This window comes from Narcine bancroftii, chromosome 12, assembly GCF_036971445.1.
Source record: "Narcine bancroftii isolate sNarBan1 chromosome 12, sNarBan1.hap1, whole genome shotgun sequence".
Lineage (NCBI taxonomy): Eukaryota > Metazoa > Chordata > Chondrichthyes > Torpediniformes > Narcinidae > Narcine > Narcine bancroftii.
The window spans coordinates 27,345,484-27,368,383 of record NC_091480.1 but is presented as its reverse complement, the minus strand read 5'-3'; the positions used below and the strand labels follow the sequence as shown (position 1 = coordinate 27,368,383).

The 22,900-nt window shown below is 44.0% G+C and overlaps 1 protein-coding gene across 6 annotated transcripts in view; it reads right to left on the bottom strand.

Annotated features, from left to right (window-relative positions):
* Positions 1-22,900, bottom strand: part of LOC138746517 (mesothelin-like protein) — an 82,846-nt gene that overhangs the window by 17,925 nt on the left and 42,021 nt on the right. For 4 of the 6 annotated variants that reach the window (XM_069904749.1, XM_069904745.1, XM_069904750.1 and 1 more), the window contains 2 exons: positions 1,524-1,620; positions 818-849 (listed from right to left, as the gene is read on the bottom strand). In XM_069904749.1, the coding sequence (XP_069760850.1) occupies positions 818-849; positions 1,524-1,587 (96 nt within the window). In that variant the 5' untranslated portion in view covers positions 1,588-1,620. Of the gene's footprint in view, positions 1-817; positions 850-1,523; positions 1,621-2,693; positions 2,775-6,628; positions 6,811-22,900 lie in introns of those variants that run through there. The other 2 variants (XM_069904747.1, XM_069904748.1) reach the window with 2 other exon arrangements.

Genomic DNA, 22,900 nt, shown 5'->3' with positions numbered 1-22,900 from the left:
AAGCTTCAACTTTTTTGAGTTGAATTCAACAAAATCTTCTCTTCCATAGAATAACCAAACAAAGCAATAAAAGCATAGAGATCTAATTTAATCCTAAGAATCTGTGATAGAGTTTTTGTTCTCAATATTCTTGTAGTTCTGGACACTCCCAGAAAAAAAAACTTAAAATTAAACTTGTCTTTACAGGCTAATGTCACATTTACTCGCTGTTTATCAGATCTCTCATTAGATGTCAGATCATTTTTCGCAGTGTGATTTTTGTCTGTACTGTGAATGTTTTGATTTATCACAGAGTTATATTAACTTAGATGAACGTGCAAAGGTAGTGGTACACAGAGTCCGCACAAACCATCAACCACCCATTTACATCAATCTGTTTAATATTCTCTCCACATTTTCATCAGCTCCCCACAGATTTTATCACTCTCCTTCAGACAAGAGGAATAACCCACCAACTTGGAATGTGAATAAGTAAGCAGAATATTTGAAGGAAACTCCAGGAAAACATGCATTCCACATGGCACTGAAGATCAGGATTGAACCCAGGTCTCCAGAGCAGTGAGACAGCCTCTCTTCTAACTGCATCACTGTCCCCTTTCTTGTACAAAATACAGAAAATGCTGGAAACTCTCAGTAAGTCAAGGGAAACTGTTTAAAAAGTTTCAGGTTAAAATACTTTGCCAGAGCAATGTGTTTTTCTTTTCACACAAGCTACTTGGCTTACTGAATGTTTTCACCATTTTCTGATTTTTATATCAGATTTTCAGAATCTGCGATTTTTGTGTTTTTTTTTCACTAATTGTAAAATTTCTCTTACCAGCTCGACATTCAAAATGATCAGCAAAAAACCTGGAAACAAATATAGAAGGATAGATTAGAATTCAATAAATCAGCTGATGAACAAAACACCTATTCAATATCCCAGTAATTACAGTAAGTATGCAGCAAGTTGACATATGGCATACATTTGTTCATAAGAAGTGCCCTCCATGAGTGCCACACATTCCGGGGCTCAACCTTCCTATGCAAAGATTATTTGTTCAGTTGGGCCTCTAGATCATTTGCACTTGAACATTGAGCAGAACAGTAAAATCAATGGTATCCGGCAACTACAGGGATTGGTAGGTACCAGATAAGTGAATTTTCCTGTTGCTTGAGATTGCGCGTTTCACGAATGGAGAACAAATGGTGAGGTGCGCAAATTTTAAACCAGTGTTTTTTTACCCGTTTATTTTCTGCAATTTTTTTTGCTGGTTGTTTGAAGCTGCTGGTTACTTGAATTGTGGACAACAGGAATTTTACTGTACCAGTAGCATACTAGATTCACTATGTAGACAATTCTCCCTGCTTTGAGAGGTCTCTTACTGACCTTGTATATTAGAATTGCTGTGTGCTGAAGCTTGTGTATTACAGAATGTAAAATCAATTTCTTACATTTAACATATTCTTCAAGGTAAAAATCTATATTAGGTTACTGATATTTTCTGAGATTATACAAGAGGAACTAAAAAGACTAGGCATACCAATGACGATACTTGACATAATCTTTATTGCACTGAAATTGGGTAGGTTTGTTTTCATCTTCATTGCTTGTCAAAGATTATCCAAACAGAAAAATTCCTGCAAGAAAGCAAAAAGAATCTAGATTGACATGCAGACAAGTAACATGGAAATATTCTGCAGACCCATTAGAAAACTGGCCCCTAGATGAATGTTTCCAGCATCTTGAATTTCTGCTTATTTGCCCCTTTTCCCAGCTGTCTGAAACCGAAGGTACTGGCAATAAGAGGGGGAAAAAAAAGAAAAGAAAAAATATTGGAAATGCATGAAATTTTGGATATGTTTTTAGTAATAATTGGCATTTGAGCTTTGTGGAGCCACACCCTCACAGTGAATTTGTGTTTAAAATTCACAGTCTTGCTGAGGTGAAGGCTCTGAAGGAAAATGTAGGAGTGAATCCTATATGCATGGAGTATAACTCGATTTACATTCCTTCAGATATTAACTGAGGTAAAAAAAAAAGTCGACAAGGGGATCTTCTGAAACCTTTGCCAAGGTAATTATTATTAATGTAGGTTTTACTGATTATATCAAGCATATTAAAAGCAGAATGGAAATGAAAACAGTACAAGTTCTCTGCACTGACAAGCTAAGGATTCGTTTTACATGAGTTAATTAACTATGTGTTTGGCGAACACTAACAATTCATTGTACAATTCTACTGCAAGGATTACTTTGAAATAAATGAACAGCCTCTGACTGTCATTTAATAAAATCATGAATGACCTTCCACTTTAATGCCATTTTTCTGCACTAATCTCTTGATTTTATTTAGAGCTGGAAATTTATCAAAGTCTCATTTGAATTAATTCAATGACCAGGTTTCTGCAACCAAATGGGATGGGGAATAGAAAGAGTGAAAAAGTTTCTCTTCATCCCTTCATCCTTTTTCTGTGATCGTAATCTCATCCTGGAGAAAAACTCTTCCATGCTCAAGCTTTTACAATACAAGATTACTTTCATTCTTTAAACTCTCACTGTTTTTCTCTCCTGACACTGAAATATCTCTATACATTTGACATCAATGCATTGAGAAAGTTATTTAAATTAGTTCTCAGAAAATCAATTCTGCTTCATTTTATGTTTAAATTGTTACTGTTAAATAGAGATCATTAAAAATAATGAAAACTCACCTCTTATCTTGTATGAAATTTACTGAGCACTGCAAAACTTAACAGTAAATAGGAACTGATCATTTATACCCAGATATCCTGCAAGAGCTTATTCTTATGCTAATATGCAGGTGTGGTTTTTGCGTCTTTGAATTCTAAAAAAAAATTAGACCCGTCAGTGAGTCTGACGTTAACACTTGTTAGGATGTGTTTGGGCCATTGGAATTTTTGGCATTTGGAGTTTAGCAAGTTCATAGATCTCAATGTGATTTGTGTAAACATTCTCTCCATTCCTTTCTCAAAGGATATTCGTTTTAAATGACTGTTCTCTTCATTGATCCCTAGCCCAAATCCGATACATCTTACACAAACCTTCTGTCCTGGTAGTTGTTCTTTATTAGATGACCAGAAATATTTAGTAAAACACTATTATCCAAGGATTCACCCTGCTTCCATTCCATTAAAAGTACACAAATATTGCCATTTGAAAGGACTAACCTATGCCATTGTTAAAGAATTATGTAATTGCTTCAACTGTTCTTTGATACAATATTCCACATTTGTACAATTTTCTAGTAACAATGTAGAGGGGAACAGGTCTGGTGAAAGAACACACCCCTGTCTGACACCTCACTTTATTGTCTGATATCCACCAATCTCGTTGTCTATCCGTACGGCTGCACTTTGTTGGAATAAGTATAGGAGGACTCTATATCACAACGCCCCCTCCCAGTACTGATAGCAAATAGCGAAGTAAATTAATATCTACCATCAACGCAGAGTGAAAGACTTGGCCAAACTTTAAACAAAAAAAAAACTGAAGTAATGGTAATATCAAAGAAACCTAATATCCCAAAGTGTAGGATCGTATTGGGAAATGAAATCCTGAACTAAGTTCACAACTTCAAGTGGGAACATCTGATGGCAAATGCGAAATAGACATAAAAGCAAGAATAGCAATGGCTAGAACAGCATTTACAGAAATGAGAAACATCCTAACAAACAAGAAAACAGCAACTGACATCCGCCTTTGAACTCTCAGCTGCTACATTTTTCCTATATTGATGTATGATTGCGAGTCACGGACCATCACAAATCCAATGGAAAAAAGAATCAATGCAGCAGAGATGTGGTTTCTCAGAAAAATGCTATGCATATATTATACGGACAGGATAACAAACGAAGAAGTTCTACAAAGAACAAAAACCAAATGTACATTACTTAAAAGAATCAGAAAACTGTGATCAAAGTTCTTTGGACACATCATGTGAAGAGATACATTAGAACATTTAGTTACAATCGGAAAGCTGGAAGGACAAAGAACCAGAGGCAGACAGAGAATGAAAATGAGAGATGGATTAACATCATGGTTAGAAACAGGGGAGGCAATAACTACAATTGGGAGGGTCAAATACCGTGATGGATAGAGAGACATGTTTGCCCATGCCGAATGGCAAGGAACCTGAACGTTAGTAACAATTTGCATTAGAGATTAAAACATTTTTATACACATGCCTTAAGAGACCTTTTCATAATCTTGACCTCATTTCCAGTCAGCTTTCTTTTGAGATTTTACATCGTGCTTGGGTATGGTCTCACCAAGTTAATGTACAATTGAACTAAGATCAGTTTCCTCATATACTCAAATCCTCTTGCAAACAAGCCCAACAAACCAGTGGCCTTCCTGGCTGCTTTGTTACTCCTACGTGTTAGCTTTCAGAGACTTGTGCACAGGTTATTTTGAATATTTTTCAATCTCTCAGAAAGGGTTACTTCATTTTCTGAGCAGATGTAAATTGAATTGAACATTATGCAATAAACCAGCAACCATTCCCATTTCTGACCTTGGAAGGTAGGAAGCATAGAACAAAGAACAGTACGGCACAGTATGGGCTCTTCAGCTCATCATATTGTGCTGACCTATGTGAAAACATTCAACATCAATTTAACTATTCCCTTCCTCGCAGCCCATAACCCTCCATTTTCCTCCCATCCACGTGCCTAAGAGTCTTTTAAATGTCTCTATCATACCAGCTTGAATCACCACCCCTGTCCATGCATTAAAGACACCCATCAGTCTCTGTGTGCAAAAAATAATTAAATCTACCTCTGACATTTCCCCTAAACTTTCCTCTGCTCAGTTTAAATACATGTCCTCTGTTATTGGTTATTTCTGCCCTGGAAAAAGGTGTTGGCTGACCACCCTATCTATGCCTCTCATAATGTTATACATCTCTATAAAATTGCCTCTCCTCTTTTGCTTCAAGGAGAACAGCTCGCTCCATCTTGCTTCATAAAACATGCTCTCCAATCCAGACTGCATCCTGGTAACTCTCCTCTGCAGCCTGTTTCCTCTTTCTTTTTTCATTCTGTTTATTGAGTTTTATATAAATATTGAGTTTTATATATATATATATATGGCGAGCTCTCCACTGGCCACCGAGACAGAGGTGCACCAAAGAAGAGGTACAAGGACTGCCTAAAGAAATCTCTTGGTGCCTGCCACATTGACCACCGCCAGTGGGCTGATCTCGCCTCCAACCGTGCATCTTGGCGCCTCACAGTTCGGCGGGCAGCAACCTCCTTTGAAGAAGACCATAGAGCCCACCTCTCTGACAAAAGACAAAGGAGGAAAAACCCAACACCCAACCCCAACCCACCAATTTTCCCTTGCAACCGCTGCAACCGTGTCTGCCTGTCCCGCATCGGACTTGCAGCTGACGTGGACATTACCCCTCCATAAATCTTCGTCCGCGAAGCCAAGCCAAAGAAAGAAAGAAGATATGCAAGAGGAGAGTTACATGACATTCATGTATTTACAAGTGTATAAGTAAGAGAACATATTCTCTTTGGCTTGGCTTCGTAGAACATATTAGAATTTAACAAATATATATTAACCATAAATTTCTTCTCCTCTTGTAAAACCAAAAGAAAAGAGAGAGAGAAAAATAATTTTTATTACAAATCCTCTCTAACTAATCCAAAAAAGAAAGAGGAACTGGGCAGTCCATTCTGAGAGTAAGGTAGGAAAACAAAGGGTTTCGTGGTTAAAACCCAATTTACCATAAGGAACTAGGAGAGAATCAGTATAAAATTAAGATTCTTAAACTATATGTAAAAGATGGATCAAATGTCCAACTCCTAATCTTCTCCAAACTTAAACATGACGTGACAGCAGAGAGTAGAGTAGATGGGTTAAGATTTTTCCATTTAAGCAATATGGCTTTTCTAGTATGATTCCAAAAATAGCTGTTAATATATTTGGTGGTAATTCTAATCCTAGAGCTTTTGTTCAGGTCTACACCCTCTCTAAAGCTTTCATATCCTTCCTATAATGAGGCAACAAAAACTGAAAACAACCACTATGCGTGATCTGACCAGCATTTTATTGAGCTGCAACACTGTCTCATGGCTCTTGAACTCAATCCTCCAAATAATTAAGGCCACAACACCATACAAAATTTTTTGAATATTTTATTTATGTTTTTTTTCAAAAATATACACAATAAAATTTTCAATAAGACAATATATTAAGCTTTTCTTACAAGTAACAAGAAAAACAAAACATTCTCTTCCTCCATCCCCTCTTCTATACATACAGATCTGCATACCATCAGATCTTACATATCTTTTAAATATATAGAATACAGTTGGGAAAATCACTTTTTGGTATGTATAGTAGCAGCCTTTATATTCCTTCCTGTTATTGTATTTGGGTCCTTATATGGACCAGGTATGGCTGCCAGATCTGTCATACTGTCATACTATTCTTTAAATTATATGTGATTTTTTTTCCCCTCGGTATACAGCTGTTCATTTCTGCAGTCCATTGTACTATAAGTAGAGGGAGTCGGACTTCCAAGTGATCGCGATTCATTTTTTTGCTACCACCAGTGCTATTTTTATAAATGACATTTGATATTTAATCGATTTGATGCTTATTTCAATAAAATTACCAGTAGCTATAGCTCCGGGTCATCCATGAAGGCCACTCCTGTTATCCTTATTAGTTTTTCTGTGATATCTTGCCAAATGGCCTCACCTTCACGCACCACCACATAGCATGTGGAAAAGTTCCTGTTTCAGTCCCACATCTGAAACACATCTCTGAAATTTCTGCTTTTGTTTTATATAACTTCTGTGGAGTAAGATATAAATGATATAGAAAATTATACTGAATTAGTCCATATCTTGCATTTATAATTGATGTCATACTGTCCGTACACCAATCTGATCAGCTTCTTTCTGAGATTACTACACCCCGGTCTACTCCCATCTTTCATTTGCCCTCTGTAAACCTGGTTTTGCACTTTCATTTTGGAGAACATCGTACATTTTTGTTATAAATTTGGCTGTATTCCCCATCCAGACTGTTTGTTCCATTTCATTCATTTCAGGTGGGGTTAGTGTTGGTCCTTTTCTTTCTCTTAAGAATGATCTTAGCTAAAGAAAACAATGGAATGTCCCATTGGCCACTCCATATTTATGTTTTAGTTGTTCGAAGGACATGAGTTCCTTCTGTGCAATAGTCTTTAATATATATTAAAGTCCTCCTCAGCGACAAGATCTCCATCCTCAACCGATGGTCAGAACACTTCCCATCTCTTTTCAGTGCCAACCGCTCAGTCCAAGATTCTGCCCTGCTCCAGCTCCCTCAACAGCCCCTAAGGCTAGAGCTGGATGAGGTCCTCACCCTGGATGAGACATATAAGGCAATCGAACAACTGAAAAGTGGCAAAGCAGCAGGTATGGATGGAATCCCCCCAGAGGTCTGGAAGGCTGGCGGCAAAACTCTGCATGCCAAACTGCATGAGTTTTTCAAGCTTTGTTGGGACCAAGGAAAACTGCCTCAGGATCTTCGTGATGCCACCATCATCACCCTGTACAAAAACAAAGGCGAGAAATCAGACTGCTCAAACTACAGGGGAATCACGTTGCTCTCCATTGCAGGCAAAATCTTCGCTAGGATTCTACTAAATAGAATAATACCTAGTGTCGCCGAGAATATTCTCCCAGAATCACAGTGCGGCTTTCGCGCAAACAGAGGAACTACTGACATGGTCTTTGCCCTCAGACAGCTCCAAGAAAAGTGCAGAGAACAAAACAAAGGACTCTACATCACCTTTGTTGACCTCACCAAAGCCTTCGACACCGTGAGCAGGAAAGGGCTTTGGCAAATACTAGAGCGCATCGGATGTCCCCCAAAGTTCCTCAACATGATTATCCAACTGCACGAAAACCAACAAGGTCGGGTCAGATACAGCAATGAGCTCTCTGAACCCTTCTCCATTAACAATGGCGTGAAGCAAGGCTGTGTTCTCGCACCAACCCTCTTTTCAATCTTCTTCAGCATGATGCTGAACCAAGCCATGAAAGACCCCAACAATGAAGACGCTGTTTACATCCGGTACCGCACGGATGGCAGTCTCTTCAATCTGAGGCGCCTGCAAGCTCACACCAAGACACAAGAGAAACTTGTCCGTGAACTACTCTTTGCAGACGATGCCGCTTTAGTTGCCCATTCAGAGCCAGCTCTTCAGCGCTTGACGTCCTGCTTTGCGGAAACTGCCAAAATGTTTGGCCTGGAAGTCAGCCTGAAGAAAACTGAGGTCCTCCATCAGCCAGCTCCCCACCATGACTACCAGCCCCCCCACATCTCCATCGGGCACACAAAACTCAAAACGGTCAACCAGTTTACCTATCTCGGCTGCACCATTTCATCAGATGCAAGGATCGACAATGAGATAGACAACAGACTCGCCAAGTCAAATAGTGCCTTTGGAAGACTACACAAAAGAGTCTGGAAAAACAACCAACTGAAAAACCTCACAAAGATAAGCGTATACAGAGCTGTTGTCATACCCACACTCCTGTTCAGCTCCGAATCATGGGTCCTCTACCGGCATCACCTACGGCTCCTAGAACGCTTCCACCAGCGTTGTCTCCGCTCCATCCTCAACATCCATTGGAGCGCTTTCATCCCTAACGTCGAAGTACTCGAGATGGCAGAGGTCGACAGCATCGAGTCCACGCTGCTGAAGATCCAGCTGCGCTGGATGGGTCACGTCTCCAGAATGGAGGACCATCGCCTTCCCAAGATCGTGTTATATGGCGAGCTCTCCACTGGCCACCGTGACAGAGGTGCACCAAAGAAAAGGTACAAGGACTGCCTAAAGAAATCTCTTGGTGCCTGCCACATTGACCACCGCCAGTGGGCTGATATCGCCTCAAACTGTGCATCTTGGCGCCTCACAGTTTGGCGGGCAGCAACCTCCTTTGAAGAAGACTGCAGAGCCCACCTCACTGACAAAAGGCAAAGGAGGAAAAACCCAACACTCAACCCCAACCAACCAATTTTCCCCTGCAGCCGCTGCAACCGTGTCTGCCTGTCCCGCATTGGACTTGTCAGCCACAAACGAGCCTGCAGCTGACGTGGACTTTTACCCCCTCCATAAATCTTCGTCCGCGAAGCCAAGCCAAAGAAGAAGATATTATTCCTTGATCATACCATGAATTTAATATTCTATTGTCTTTGTTCTATTGCCTGTCACTTTTTAGTGATTTGACACTCCATTGTTATAGGCAAAATCCTTTGCTTCCCCTCCCCCATTGAGTACATTCCCATTTAAATCCAAGAGGGGGCAACTGTCTTCCACAAAGAAGGCTGAGAGAAATCTAGCCTGTGTAGCTAGATAGTAATTTTTTTAAATCCGGAAGTCTAAGTCCTCCCAGACGTAGTCCCATGTCAATTTTTTCAATGCAATTCTTGGTACCTTGTTATTCCATTGGAGCTATCTAATATAATTGTTTGAAAAAATTTTTAGGTAAGGGATGGGCAGCGATTGAAAAAGATATTGTAGTCTAGGCATTGCTTTCATTTTGAAGCAATTAACCCTTCCCATTAAGGTAATCGGTAAATCTGTCAATTTTTGCAGATTTTTTTGTATCTTCCCCAAAAGAGGATTTTGTTTCTACAAATTCTGTAGATTATTGTCAGTTGCTTTTCCAAGATATATTATTCCATCTGTCTTCAATTTAAATTTTCTTCCTTTTTGATACCTTTTACATTCTAAATGTATCAATGGCATTTTCTCACTTTTGTCCATATTTATTTTATAGCCAGATACTCTTCCATATTTTTCTAATGTTCCTTGTAATTTTTCCAAAGATGTAACCAGGTCTGATAGGTACAATAGCACGTCATCAGCAAATGGACTAATTTTGTGTTCTTCTTGTTCAACTTTTAAGTCTTTTATATCTGGATCCCCTCTTATTATCTCTGCTAGCAGTTCAATCGCTAGTATAAAAAGCGATGGGGACGGGGGCATTCCTGTCTACTCAAGGGAAATATCACTGACATTTGGCTATTGGTTATAATTTTAGCTTGTGTTTTATGACATAAAGTTTTTTAAAATCTGATTTATAAATGTTCTGCCTATGCCAAAATTTTCAAGTGTTTTAAAAAGGAAAGACAATTCCAAACGTTCAAATGCTTTTTCCATGTCCAAGGAGACTGTAATACTTGGATTACATTTGAATTTTGACATATGGATTATATTAATTAACCTTCCTAGACTATTTGAGGAATGTCTTCCATTAAAAAATCCTACCTGGTCTGTATGTATCAATTTTGGTAGATCTTGTCCTAATCTGTTAGCCAACACTTTTGCTAGTATCTTATTATTAGCATTTAACAGCAAAATTGGTCTATATAATAATGTTTTTAATGGAGCCATTTGTTTTTGGAGTACTGTAATAATAGCATTTGAGAATGCTTCCGGGAGGGTCTGTGTCTCTACTGCTTGGTCTAGAACATCTATTAATAGGGACAATAGTAATTCTTTGAATTGTCTGTAAAACTTGAGTGGGAATCCATCCTCCCCCAGTGAATTATTAGCCTGTATGGTACCCAGGGCTTTTTCAATTTGTTCTCTTGTAAAGGGGATATCTAGTTCTATCTTTTCTCTCTCTTCTAGTTTTGGAAGTTCAACTTTCGACAGAAATTCTTCCATTTCATTCTCGTCTCCTAGTAATTCTGTTTTGTATAATTTTGTGTAATTTCTTTCTTTGGCTTGGCTTCGCGGACGAAGATTTATGGAGGGGGTAAAAAGTCCACGTCAGCTGCAGGCTCGTTTGTGGCTGACCAGTCCGATGCGGGACAGGCAGACACGATTGCAGCGGTTGCAAGGGAAAATTGGTTGGTTGGGGTTGGGTGTTGGGTTTTTCCTCCTTTGCCTTTTGTCAGTGAGGTGGGCTCTGCGGTCTTCTTCAAAGGAGGCTGCTGCCCGCCAAACTGTGAGGCGCCAAGATGCACGGTTTGAGGCGTTATCAGCCCACTGGCGGTGGTCAATGTGGCAGGCACCAAGAGATTTCTTTAGGCAGTCCTTGTACCTTTTCTTTGGTGCACCTCTGTCACGGTGGCCAGTGGAGAGCTCGCCATATAATACGATCTTGGGAAGGCGATGGTCCTCCATTCTGGAGACGTGACCCATCCAGCGCAGCTGGATCTTCAGCAGCGTGGACTCGATGCTGTCGACCTCTGCCATCTCGAGTACCTCGACGTTAGGGGTGTGAGCGCTCCAATGGATGTTGAGGATGGAGCGGAGACAACGCTGGTGGAAGCGTTCTAGGAGCCGTAGGTGGTGCCGGTAGAGGACCCATGATTCGGAGCCGAACAGGAGTGTGGGTATGACAACGGCTCTGTATACGCTTATCTTTGTGAGGTTTTTCAGTTGGTTGTTTTTCCAGACTCTTTTGTGTAGTCTTCCAAAGGCGCTATTTGCCTTGGCGAGTCTGTTGTCTATCTCATTGTCGATCCTTGCATCTGATGAAATGGTGCAGCCGAGATAGGTAAACTGGTTGACCGTTTTGAGTTTTGTGTGCCCGATGGAGATGTGGGGGGGCTGGTAGTCATGGTGGGGAGCTGGCTGATGGAGGACCTCAGTTTTCTTCAGGCTGACTTCCAGGCCAAACATTTTGGCAGTTTCCGCAAAGCAGGACGTCAAGCGCTGAAGAGCTGGCTCTGAATGGGCAACTAAAGCGGCATCATCTGCAAAGAGTAGTTCACGGACAAGTTTCTCTTGTGTCTTGGTGTGAGCTTGCAGACGCCTCAGATTGAAGAGACTGCCATCCGTGCGGTACCGGATGTAAACAGCGTCTTCATTGTTGGGGTCTTTCATGGCTTGGTTCAGCATCATGCTGAAGAAGATTGAAAAGAGGGTTGGTGCGAGAACACAGCCTTGCTTCACGCCATTGTTAATGGAGAAGGGTTCAGAGAGCTCATTGCTGTATCTGACCCGACCTTGTTGGTTTTCGTGCAGTTGGATAATCATGTTGAGGAACTTTGGGGGACATCCGATGCGCTCTAGTATTTGCCAAAGCCCTTTCCTGCTCACGGTGTCGAAGGCTTTGGTGAGGTCAACAAAGGTGATGTAGAGTCCTTTGTTTTGTTCTCTACACTTTTCTTGGAGCTGTCTGAGGGCAAAGACCATGTCAGTGGTTCCTCTGTTAGCGCGAAAGCCGCACTGTGATTCTGGGAGAATATTCTCAGCGACACTAGGTATTATTCTATTTAGTAGAATCCTAGCGAAGATTTTGCCTGCAATGGAGAGCAACGTGATTCCCCTGTAGTTTGAGCAGTCTGATTTCTCGCCTTTGTTTTTGTACAGGGTGATGATGGTGGCATCACGAAGATCCTGAGGCAGTTTACCTTGGTCCCAACAAAGCTTGAAAAACTCATGCAGTTTGGCATGCAGAGTTTTGCCGCCAGCCTTCCAGACTTCTGGGGGGATTCCATCCATACCTGCTGCTTTGCCACTTTTCAGTTGTTCGATTGCCTTATATGTCTCATCCAGGGTGGGAACCTCATCCAGCTCTAGCCTTAGGGGCTGTTGAGGGAGCTGGAGCAGGGCGGAATCTTGGACTGAGCGGTTGGTACTGAAAAGAGATTGGAAGTGTTCTGACCATCGGTTGAGGATGGAGATCTTGTCGCTGAGGAGGACTTTGCCGTCTGAGCTGCGCAGCGGGCTTTGGACTTGGGGTGAGGGGCCGTACACAGCCTTTAGAGCCTCGTAGAAACCCCTGAAGTCGCCAATGTCCGCGCTGAGCTGTGTTCGTTTGGCGAGGCTAGTCCACCACTCATTTTGGATCTCCCGGTCTAATAGTGTCTAAAGATACCATTGATTTCCTTTTCTTTATATGTTAAGAGTATTCTTTGTTTTTATAGCCTTTATTATTCTTGATGACTCCTCTGCTTTAACTTGCCAAGATAAGACTTTATGTGACCTTTCATCTAACACCATACAACTTCTTAACTACCATGCAATAATCAAGCATGCTAGAAAAAAAATTACAGTTCACACGGCAGCCATTGGAATTAAAGGGTAACCAACATTTCAGGCCTAGGCTCATCATCAGATATAAGCAAAACAGGCAGGTGTTAATGTTGCAAGCTCTTGTTTTGAGTGAGTGGTACTTTTGGGGGTTGGTTCAGGGTGCAAAATACTTTACAGATTTCATAACAACATTTTTACAGACTCTGAGGCACTTGAGTCCAAACCATAAAAAAAATTAATGCACTCAACCAAGAACCAGAATTATGGATTGTTTACCCAAAAAAAGAAGACATATGTTCAGAAAGAAGTCATGTCTTTGGTACATTAAAACAGATACAGAAAGCAGTAACGATCAGCAAGTCATCTAAGGCACTGAAGTGAAGTGTTTGTGTGAAATGGACACTTCTGCTGTTTCTCCTCAGCATTTTGATTGACCCACTTTTAATTTTAACTTTACCATATCTCGGTAAAAGAAGCAGGATAATTGCTTTATTGGATCGTGCCTACTCTGATAGTCATTTCATCTGACCCTTGCCTGGATTTTTTGAAAGCATCATAGAAATCACATATTTCATTTCCCCTATGCAAGGAAGAGAGATGTTGTGAGACTTCATTTGTATGAAAGAACATTTCTCTGGAAGCAACTCAAGAAGGATTTGTGAGTTTTCAGCAGTCTGATCACTCAGTGTCTCATCAACTTCACAATTACTTCTGAACATCAGTTTAAAAGTTCTGGGTTTCAACACAGGATTTCTAAGACTGAACTTCGAATTGACTTTCCAGAATTGTGCCTAAACTGTAATGGTTTTTGGGTCACACACACACACACACACACACACACACACACACACACACACACACAGAGTTGAGTTTAGATTGAAGTAATGTGTTATATTATCAGTAATAATTAATATAAATATTGATTTAAAAATAAAATAGTCTTGGTGAATTTCTATTGCTGCTGGTCTATGATGTAACATTAAATTAAAAAGTAGGGGAGGAGGGAGAAAGGGACAGGGGGTCAAACACTGTTTAACAGGTACGAGATCATAGATGGATACAGTTGGGAGGATAAAAGAGGAAAAGCTAACTGATGAAGCTAAGAGTGTTAATGGTGGTGAGGATTTCGATACAATCATCATTCATTCAAGGGCCTTGCCGTTCGGCAGGGGCGATCTTGTCTCTCCATCTGTCATGATCTCTGACCCTCTGAATCTTTGAGCTGAGACCGTGGATGATGTTCAGTTCATGATTATACAAGGGGAAAATACATTGCCTTCCTCAGTTGCAATGTCCAAACTGGACAGGTAACCCTGGCCATTCATCAACAGACTCATCCGCTCAGCGTTTTTAGTCTTACAATCATAAATTCCTAATTTGTAGAATCTGCTCATAAAACCCATCCACCATCTGCAATCCATGGCTTCACGTGACCCTGATTGGGAAGCTAAACAGGTACTACACCTTGCCCGAAGGTGACCTGTAGGCAATCAAATGGAAGAAGTGCCTTACACCTCCTTTTGCTGAGCAGTTGCGCAGCACCAACAAGCAAAACAATTATTATCACCAAAAAGGTAGTACTGAGCAAACTGGTGGGCCTAAAAGTTGATATGCCCCTTGGTGCCGAAGGAATGTGTATTGGAGAAAATCTTTTCTTTGGCTTGGCTTCGCGGATGAAGATTTATGGAGGGGGTAAAAAGTCCACGTCAGCTGCAGGCTCGTTTGTGGCTGACAAGTCCGATGCGGGACAGGCAGACACGGTTGCAGCGGCTGCAGGGGAAAATTGGTTGGTTGGGGTTGGGTGTTGGGTTTTTCCTCCTTTGCCTTTTGTCAGTGAGGTGGGCTCTGCAGTCTTCTTCAAAGGAGGTTGCTGCCCGCCAAACTGTGAGGCGCCAAGATGCACAGTTTGAGGCGATATCAGCCCACTGGCGGTGGTCAATGTGGCAGGCACCAAGAGATTTCTTTAGGCAGTCCTTGTACCTTTTCTTTGGTGCACCTCTGTCACGGTGGCCAGTGGAGAGCTCGCCATATAACACGATCTTGGGAAGGCGATGGTCCTCCATTCTGGAGACGTGACCCATCCAGCGCAGCTGGATCTTCAGCAGCGTGGACTCGATGCTGTCGACCTCTGCCATCTCGAGTACTTCGACGTTAGGGATGAAAGCGCTCCAATGGATGTTGAGGATGGAGCGGAGACAACGCTGGTGGAAGCGTTCTAGGAGCCGTAGGTGATGCCGGTAGAGGACCCATGATTCGGAGCCGAACAGGAGTGTGGGTATGACAACGGCTCTGTATACGCTTATCTTTGTGAGGTTTTTCAGTTGGTTGTTTTTCCAGACTCTTTTGTGTAGTCTTCCAAAGGCACTATTTGACTTGGCGAGTCTGTTGTCTATCTCATTGTCGATCCTTGCATCTGATGAAATGGTGCAGCCGAGATAGGTAAACTGGTTGACCGTTTTGAGTTTTGTGTGCCCGATGGAGATGTGGGGGGGCTGGTAGTCATGGTGGGGAGCTGGCTGATGGAGGACCTCAGTTTTCTTCAGGCTGACTTCCAGGCCAAACATTTTGGCAGTTTCCGCAAAGCAGGACGTCAAGCGCTGAAGAGCTGGCTCTGAATGGGCAACTAAAGCGGCATCGTCTGCAACGAGTAGTTCACGGACAAGTTTCTCTTGTGTCTTGGTGTGAGCTTGCAGGCGCCTCAGATTGAAGAGACTGCCATCCGTGCGGTACCGGATGTAAACAGCGTCTTCATTGTTGGGGTCTTTCATGGCTTGGTTCAGCATCATGCTGAAGAAGATTGAAAAGAGGGTTGGTGCGAGAACACAGCCTTGCTTCATGCCATTGTTAATGGAGAAGGGTTCAGAGAGCAATTGGAGAAAATACTCCTCTTACAAAACACAAACATCCTCTCCGATCTCTTGTTCGGAGAAACAGATAAGGGGCAGTGACAAATAAAAAGAGGGAAAGCTCAAGCAGAGCAGCCAGCGTGTGATTGGCTCAGTGTAGGAGTGGGACTTGAGGTTTTGGCTCGCAAGGCTTCAGCAAGCAAAGACTGAGGATGAGCCTGCTTTCAGTAAGGTTAAGGCCAGGTAAGATCTTTACATCTTATCAAGAATAGGTGATAGAAATGGCAGCGAGGGCAATGGAATGCTCCAAATGTAAGATGTGGGAAATCTGGTACAGCACAATTGTCCCTGATGACTACACCTGCAAGAAATGGATCTACCTGCAGCTCCTTGCATATCAAGTTAAGGAACTGGAGCTTGAGCTGGATGAACTCAAGATCATTTAGGAGGTAGAGGCAGTGATAGACAGGAACTTCAGGAAGATAATCAGCCCCAAAAGTCAGGAGGCAGGTAGCTGTGTGACTGTTAGGAGTGGGAAGGGGAATAACCAGAAAGGGCAGAACACCCATGTGACTGTTCCCCTCAATAATAAGTACATGGTTTTGTATATTGTTGGAGCAACAGGCACGGGACGTCAGGGCTGGGGTGGCAGGCAAGGGACTTTGGGGATTCTACCAGGGATAAGTCATTGGGGTCATGTCTCTGGTACAGAGTCAGGCCTTTCAGCTCAGAAAGGAAGGGGGACAAAAGGAGAGTTATGATGATTTGGAATATGTTAGTTAGGTGAACGGATAGGAGGTTCAAGGCTCCTGGAAAGGTATGTTGCCTTTCAGGTGCCAGGGTTAGAGATGTCTCTGATCGAGTCCACAGCATTCTGAGGCAGGAGGGTGGGCAGCCAGATGTCGTGATCCACATGGGGACAATGGCATAAATAGCAGTAGGAATGAGATCCTGAGGAGGGAATATAGGGAGTTAGGATAGTTAAAAAGTAAGACCTCAAGTGTGGTGATCTTGGGATTGCTGCCTGCACCATGCACCAGAGATGGTAGGAATAGCTTATAGTACCTCAAAACAATTAAATTGAAATGATTTATAAAACCTGTTTGTTGAAATAAGTTCTATAAGGTGTTATAAGCAATTATTAGCCTCTTTCAGGTGCATTTTCTGCGGAAGTGGGTGCAGACCTGTGGAATGGACAATCAGGTGGCAGCCCTGAAAGTGCTGCGCTGTCCACCTGAAAGGGACAGCTGCAGGAGAGGCGCCTCAGAGTGCACTCCAGCTCCTATCCCTTCGGGACATCAGGGCAGGGGCAGCTAGCATGGGACATCAGGGCAGGGATGGCCGGCGCGGGACGTCGGGACAGGGACGGCTAGTGTGGGACTATGGGGCAGGGGCTGCTGGCGCGGGACTTTGGGGCAGGGGCGGCCTGCCCTGAAGTCCTGTGCCTGCCACCCTGGCCCTAATGTCCCACGCCTGCTGCTCCAGCCCCGAAGTCCCGCGCCTGCCGCCCCAGCTCTGACGTCCCATGTCGGCCATCCTAGCCCCGTAGTCCCATGCCGGCAGCCCCTGCCCTGAAGTCCCGCACCTGCCACCCCAGCCCCAAAGTCCTGCACCGCAACCCCTGCCCCGAAGTTCAGTGCTGGCAACCCCTGCCCCAAGGTCCAGCACCGGCAACCCCTGCCCCTAAGTCCTGTGCCTGCCGCCCCAGCCCTGATTTCCCGTGCCTGCCTCCCCAGCCCTGACGTCCCGCTCCTGCCACCCCAGCTGTTCCCACAGTCCCGTGCCAGCTTCCCCTGCCCCGGTCCTATGCTGGGGGGCAGGGGCGGTGGGGAGGGGGGGCTGTAAAGTGCGGGGAGTTGGGTCACCAGCTGATTGTCATCAGCCCACACCTTAGCAGCCGCTTTCAGGCGGCTGCATTCTGGTGCCTAGGGGGACTTCAGTGCTCTGGAGATTATCCCTCTCGGAGGAGGGTTAGAAAATGTGCCTTGGAGGGACCTCCTGCTCTTTCAGGTGGCCTCCCGACAGCCGCATAGGGGTAGAATATGTGGCTTTACATCGGGGTATTCTGGCCACCTGGAAGAGCCTAGTGATCATTTTATCTACTTTTTTTTTGCTTTTTTTTAAAGAGTGCTTACTTGTATAAAAATGAATTATGTGATTTTCAATTCTGTATGTATGCTTATACATTAAACTCACTAAAAATATTTTAAAAAGAGATGGTAGGTATAGGAAATTGTGAAAGATGAATGTGTGGCTGAAGGTGCAGTGGGCAGGAGTTCAGATAGGTGGATCATTGGGATTACTCCTGAGAAAGGTCTGACTTGACCTGTACAAAAAAGATAGGCTGCACCTGAATTAGAAAGAGACCAATATCTTGGCGAGGAGAATGCTAGAACTGTTGGGAAGGGTTTAAACTGGTTTGGCAGGGCGAGGGAAACTAGAATGTGAGTTCAGAAAATAGGGCAGAAAATCAAAAGCATGATGCAATGTGTTCTGAATTTGTGTGGAATGACAGGCAGGGCAAGAAACATAAATGAAGCCAGTCAGAGGGCTTGAAATGTATCTATTTCACTACTAGGAGTATTAGGAATAAAGGAGATGAACTTAGAGCATGGATCAATATGCAGAACTATGATGTTGTGGCCATTATAGAGATTTGGCTGGAGGAAGGCTAGGATTGGCTAATGCAGGTACTGTTTTATTAGGATGGGAGGTAAGAGAGTGGGGGGGGGGGGTGGGGAGTAGCATTACTGGTCAGGGATAGTATCACAGCTATAGAAAGGGAAGATACTGCAGTGGTTTTCAACCTTTTTCTATCCACTCACATACCACTTTAAATAATCCCTATGCCATCAGTGCTCTGTGATTAGTAAGGGATTGTTAAGGTGGGATGTGAGAGGGAAGGGAAGGTTGAGAATCACTGCTCTAGACCCAATTGTAACTGAAATATTTGGCTTGAGAAAAATTGTCTTTGCCCCATTTCCTTTGGAGTTATGAAACTGTGTACAGAACAAGTCAATAAGGTACAATTAAAACAGTAGTTTTCAAACTTTTTCTCTCCACCCCATACCATCTCAAGCAATCCCTCACTGATTACAGTGCACCTATGGCATAGGGAATACTTAAAGTGGTATGTGAGTGGAAAGACAAAGGTTAAGAACCACTGGCCTACTGAGGTCAGTATGGGCGGAAGTTAGAAATAGGAAAGGAGCAATCACTGTACTGGGAGTAGTTTATAGGTCCCCCAAAAGCTCTCAAGACATCGAGGAATAAGCAGACTGATTTTGAAATAGTGCAGAAATTACAGGGTTGTTATTCTGGGAGAGTTCAACCTCCCTAATACTGACTGGCACTTCCTGAATACAAGAAGGATAGATGGGGCTGAATTTGCCAGGTGTGTTCAAGTATGTGGACCAGCCAACAAGAGGAGAGTCCATAGAGGATCTCATACTTGGTAATGAACCTGGTCAGATGACAGACCTCTTGGTGGGGGAGCGTTTTGGTGAGAGTGACCACAATCCTTGAGCTTTGCCATAACTATGGTCAAGGATAAAAGCAGCCAAAATGGAAAAGTATTTAAATGGGGAAGGGCCAATTGTGATGGATGAGGCAGGAACTAGCGAGAGTAAATTGGGAACAGATGTTCACGGTGAAAACCCAAAAATAATGTGGAGGAAGTTTAGGGACCACTTGTGCTGGGTTCAGGATAGGTACGTCCCACAGGGACAGGAAAATATAGTAGAAAAAGGGAACTGTGGTTGACAAAACAGGTGAGGCAGCTGGTCAAGAAGAAGGAAGCAGACATTAGATTCAGGAAGCAGGAAATAGGAAGGGCTCATGAGAAGTATATAGTAGCCAGGAAGGAATTTAAGAAAGGAGAGCTCAAAGGGGACACGAGAAGGTCTTAGCAATAAGATTAAGGAGAATCCCAAGGCATTCTATGGATATGTAATGAACAAAAGGATGATGAGAATGAAGATAGAGCCACTTAAGGATAAAGGAGGCAACATGTGCCTGGAGGCGGAGGAGGGTGATGAGGTCCTAAATGATAATTTGGCTTCAGGGTTCATGAGAAAAGGATGTTGATCAGGGTGGGGTCAGAATAGAACAGACTTGAGTGCTGGACAAAGTGAAGATTAAGGAAGAAGTGTTGGATCTTCTTAAAAACATTAAGATTGATAAGTCCCCAGAGCAGGTTGCAATATACCCCATGCTGCTGTAGAAAGTGTGGTGTTACAACACTCCTACCAGCCTACTGTACCTGCAGGTAGGCAACTTGGGAGACTGGCCCCACCTGCCCGCTGTCAATCACCGGCCTGTATAAAGACTCGAGCCGGCCCCTTTGGGAGCCAGTTGGGCCTGTGGAGCCAGGAAGATATAGAGATCTGGTGTTGTCAAGTTTAAGCTGATTGTAGTGGACTTGGAGTCTGAATTCTTTGCATAGCAGTGCTCATAGGAAAGGAGGGAAGAGATGGGGCTTTTGCTCTGATCCTTGAGTCATCCTTGGCCACGGGAAAGGTGTCAGAGGATTAGAGAATGGCAAATGTGGTCCCCTTGTTTAACAAAGGTAATAGGGAGAATCCTGGAAATTATAGATTAGTGTGTCTTACATCAGAGGTGTGCAAACTATTGGAGAGGATTCTAAAGGATTGGATCTATACACATTTGAAGAAATGCAGTCTACTCAAGGATAGTCAGCATGGCTTTGTGAAGGGAAGGTCATGCCTCACAAGCCACAAGTAGCAAAATAAATTGATGAAGGAAGGATTGACAAGGTCCACCATGAGAGACTCATTCAGAAAGCATGAGGCATTTAAGAGACTCAAGGTCACATGGATGAAAGAAAATCAAAGGGTTATAAGGTAGGAAGGGTTTTGTACTTTTTTCTTATTTTTTGGTAGGAATATATAGATTAGCATAACATTGAGGGCCAAAGGGCCTTTCCTATGCTGTAATGTTCTATGTTCCAAGTTCTTTATATTATGTGGCACCAAGGAGAGAGGGTGCTGGTCTCCACCAGCACACCACTCTAAATTACAGAGCAGACTTTTACACGATCGATTTTAAATGTGTCACACAGTACAAGCCTCCCCTGTCCTCTGTCTACATGCCGAGAGTTCAAGAGGAGAGTTGGCAGCTGTTGCAGACTCTTATCACTTCTCTATTTTGTTGTGGTTAGTTTTATTTAGCAAGGGTTAGTGGCTTCTTGCTCAGGTAGCTACAGACTAAGTCTGTCCTCAAGGCAAAATTCAACTTGCAGCCTATGTATGTTCTCTTTATAGCATTTTTTTCTTTAAGCTAGTGTGATAGTACAGATTCTATCACCAACGTGTGTATGTACAGATTGTAGTGTAGGATGACTGTGATTGGCTGAAAGCATAGCCATGTCTACTGGCAGGTCTTAAAGGGTTGCTCCTAGCCAGACCAGGTCATTCTGGACTGGTCGACCTACTTGTGATTCGCTCCAGTCTTTTAGTTAATAAAAGCCTTGGTTTGGATCAACAAGTCTTTGGTTCTTTCGACGCACTCTACAATTTTATTAACTAAAATGTTTTGAAGGGATGGAGCGTATGCTATGGCTGAAATGCCTTGACATTGACCCACTGTCTGCTACAGCCTCGAATAACTTTAAGCACTGAGTGAGATGCTTCGAAACATACTTACAGCTCTCTGACCCTGCCGTGATAGAGGACAGCCAGCGACTACTAATATTGATGACTATGGTGTCCCCGAGAGTCTACCAGAGTGTCCAGGACATGACTACTTACGCCGCAGCCATGAAGGTGCTGAAAGGGCTCTATGAGCGACGGGTGAACAGGGTCTATGCTCGGTACAAACTTGCTACAAGGAGGCAACAGCCCGGTGAGTCCTGTAAAGCTTATATTTAGGCACGAAGGGCAATGGGCAGGGACTGTGCCTGCACAGACAGAACTGCTGCGGAGACCACAGACGATCTCATTCGGGATGCGTATGTGGCCGGGGTTCGATCGAATAAGGTGAGGCAGCACCTTCTAGAGCACAGGGGAGAAAACCTAGAGGACATGATCAGGATCGCAGAGACGATGGAGGCTGTGGTCTTAAGTATGGACATGTACTCTCGGGGCTGGACCCCACACTCTGATGTGAGTAGGATGCCCTCCCTCTACCCTACTACTGCTGCTACGCTGCCCGATGCAACCACAAAGTGTTATTTCTGCGGGAGGAACAAGCACAGCAGGTCCCAGTGCCCGGCAAGAAAAACCAGGTGCCAGAAGTGCCTTAAAAACGGCCACTTTGCTGTAGTCTGTTGCTCCAAAATGGCCACCGTCAAATACAGTGCTTCGTGTGAAGCCCAATCGCCACCCTCCATTTCAAACACTTCTTCCACAGAGCTCTCGTCCAATGAGAGCAAGGGCTCCACCGCACGGGAGCGCCTGACATCAAGGGGCAGACACCGAGCGCGGAAGGTACAACCCACCCTCGCCGCAATGACGTTCACCCTACCTCACGAAGCAACGTCTGACCAGGCCCCAACCCCGACTTCAACGGCCGCCGCCACTGCCAACCAGGGATCCACCAGCGCCGGTGACCAGGGACCTGCCGCTGCTGCCGACCGGGGACCCGCCGCCGCTACTGACTGGGGACCTGCCACCACCAAGGCAGCTGACCAGGTACCCGCAACCGACCAGGTACCCACCGATGCTGGACACGCCGCCGCGACCAACGCTGCCGACCTGGTACCCACTGACACTGCCAACCAGGGGCCCAATGCTGCCGACCAGGGACCCTCCGCCACCACCGAGGCAGCTGACCAGGTACCTGCAACTGTGACCGACGCTGCAGACTGGGAGCCCACCGACACTGCAGACCGGGGGCCCACCGACGCTGCCAAACGGGGACCCGACGCTGCCAACCAGGGACCAGCCACCACCACCAAGGCAGATGACCAGGTACCTGCAACTGCGACCGATGTTTCAGACCAGAGACCCACCGACGCTAATGACCGGGGACCTGATGCTGCTGACCAGGGACCCACAGCTCCCGACCGCCCGACTGATTGCCCCACCAC